At 38.0% G+C, this 2,500-nt stretch overlaps 1 protein-coding gene across 2 annotated transcripts in view; it reads right to left on the minus strand.

The window, feature by feature from the left end:
• tlr2 (toll-like receptor 2) overlaps window positions 1–2,500 on the minus strand; it is a 5,000-nt gene that overhangs the window by 1,947 nt on the left and 553 nt on the right. Inside the window, exon 2 of one of the 2 annotated variants that reach the window (XM_027142860.2) lies at window positions 1–484. This exon is cut by the window's left edge and continues 1,947 nt beyond it. In XM_027142860.2, the coding sequence (XP_026998661.1) occupies window positions 1–258 (258 nt within the window). In that variant the 5' untranslated portion in view covers window positions 259–484. Of the gene's footprint in view, window positions 521–2,500 lie in introns of both variants that reach the window. The other variant, XM_027142853.2, reaches the window with a different exon arrangement.

Raw genomic sequence — 2,500 nt, forward strand, 5'->3', positions numbered from 1 at the left:
TGCAATATTACGCAACACATTCTGTTTCACGTCCTTGATGAACGTGTTACCGAACTGGAGCTTTTTCAGGGCAGGATTTTTAAGAAATGGAAAAAGGGCATCAGATCCCAAGGTGGTATATTGGTTTCCCAAGATGTTCAGATGTTTCAGAGAGCGGAGATGAGAAAACCACACTGAATAAATGTTTTCCAGTTCATTGTAGGACAGATCAAGCTCCTCCAGTTTGTGCTGGGAATCAAACGCTTCTTGGTGGATCATGCTGAGTTTGTTGTTCTGCAGCTTTAAAGTTCTCAGCTCTGTGTATGCAGTAAGATCCTCCTGATAAATGGACTCGATCTCATTGTAAGACACGTCAAGGGAAAGAACGTCGGTGGGGACTATGGGTATGTGGTGGAAAGTCTTTGCAGAACAGTCGCAGAAGAGATCTTCATCGCATCCGTCACAGTTTGGTCTCTCGGATGTCCGAGTACGAGTCCAAGACAAGCTAAAACAGATAAATATGGACAGTGATGCCTTCATCCTAAAAAAACAAACAGATTCAGATTGGATTATTATAAATCATGCGTTCTGTCAGCAACGAAGTCAGGACAAGTCTGAAGCGGAGCTTGTTAGGAAGAACCAAGTGCTGGATCAGGTTCTGTTCTACACTCCCAGGAATAATGAGTAACGAGTCAGTTTGTTTAACACAGTGATTAATGGGATTATTACAACTCGGTCTGTTCATGCAGTAATAAATCTTCTCACCTGTTCATCAGTGCACCTGCAGTTCAGTCGGTATTTTCTATCCCATTTTCAGGTTTAATTGCATAAACGAAGAAGCACAGAACACAGAACCATCACCACTTTGTCACCTTGTTGATATTTCAGTCCAGAACAAGTTAACTACCAACTCAATCACTACACAGCTCCAAGCTAGTGAGACAAAACAATAAAATACCGCACCATTGTGTAAGTTATCTTATCAGTGTTATACACCTATCAGTGTTATACAGTGTCTCGCATACAGTAAATCACAATCCCCAGTCACCTCTTAACCTTTCTAATCAAGAATTACATCATTTTGTTAGCAGTAGAGCCTTAAGTTAGGTTAGAACCTTGGATTAGACGGGATCCAGCATACAGACTTTGGTAATAATTATTTTACAATTCTTTTTTACAATCACAAGAATTCTACACAGACCCAATACCAAGCAAATAATTATCCACCTTCTATAAATTCTCTGTGATCTACAGAAAATGTGCCCTACATTATATAACATTATATTACACATTATAACACAATTACAAACACATCATTTGTTATGATTTGGAGGAGGCGTTAAACCCGATACTCAGGATTGGGGTTAGGATTATAGATACTGACTCACTGTAAATATCTGAGTTAACATTAACACTTCAAATAGATCACACAACAACAACAACAACAACAACAACAACAACGAGTTAACCAAACGAGTCAGCAAAGCAAATATACGATCATTCATTCATTCATCTCCTACCGCTTATCCGAACTTCTCGGGTCACGGGGAGCCTGTGCCTATCTCAGGCGTCATCGGGCATCGAGGCAGGATACACCCTGGACGGAGTGCCAACCCATCACAGGGCACACACACACTCTCATTCACTCACACACTCCGGACAATTTTCGAGAGATGCCAATGAACCTACCATGCATGTCTTTGGACCGGGGGAGGAAACCGGAGTACCCGGAGGAAACCCCCGAGGCACAGGGAGAACATGCAAACTCCACACACACAAGGTGGAGGTGGGAATCGAACCCCCAACCCTGGAGGTGTGAGGCGAACATGCGAACCGCTAAGCCACTGTGACCCCCACTTTAAATATACTATCAGATTGGTAAATGTTTACATAAACAGACATCAATTTCTGGTTGTAGTTGTTTATTAGTTGTTTATGTGATTAAATTTATTTTTATCTGCAATGTAAATTAAAGAAAAAAAAGGACTGTTTTGTGTATTTATTTTTGTATTTTCTAAGAGCTGCACTTTAGCTACTGTAATTAGCTATTGTCAAATCACATAAATCTCTTTTTTGAGATCAGCCGCTACTCAAAAACTCTTATTGGAAATAAAACTCTTATTATAATGTCATGATGTCATTAATCTATATATTTATCATTTATAATGCTTTTTTGTTACAGACTAGTTTCTTAATAATCGTCTGTAGTCTAAATAATACGCAGTATTTATTGCCTATAGAACCAGATTAAACCTGATTTTAAAACGAAACCTAAACATCAGCTCATTAATCCTGTTATAATAAAAAATTAAACAGACAAATATTATTAATGAACGAAGAGATTTAATGCATTTTGTAAAACTGGAAATTGACACGTTTTACGAGGACGTACCTGCTATAAGACATAAAAAGTGTTTTATACATATACAACTTTTACATATCTCAAGTTTTAAATCTTCTTATTCTACATTCTGTAACTTAAAAGCAATAAAAAGTCAGAATCAGATTTTTGATATATTTG

This window comes from Tachysurus fulvidraco, chromosome 18 (assembly GCF_022655615.1).
Source record: "Tachysurus fulvidraco isolate hzauxx_2018 chromosome 18, HZAU_PFXX_2.0, whole genome shotgun sequence".
Classification (NCBI taxonomy): Eukaryota; Metazoa; Chordata; class Actinopteri; order Siluriformes; family Bagridae; genus Tachysurus; species Tachysurus fulvidraco.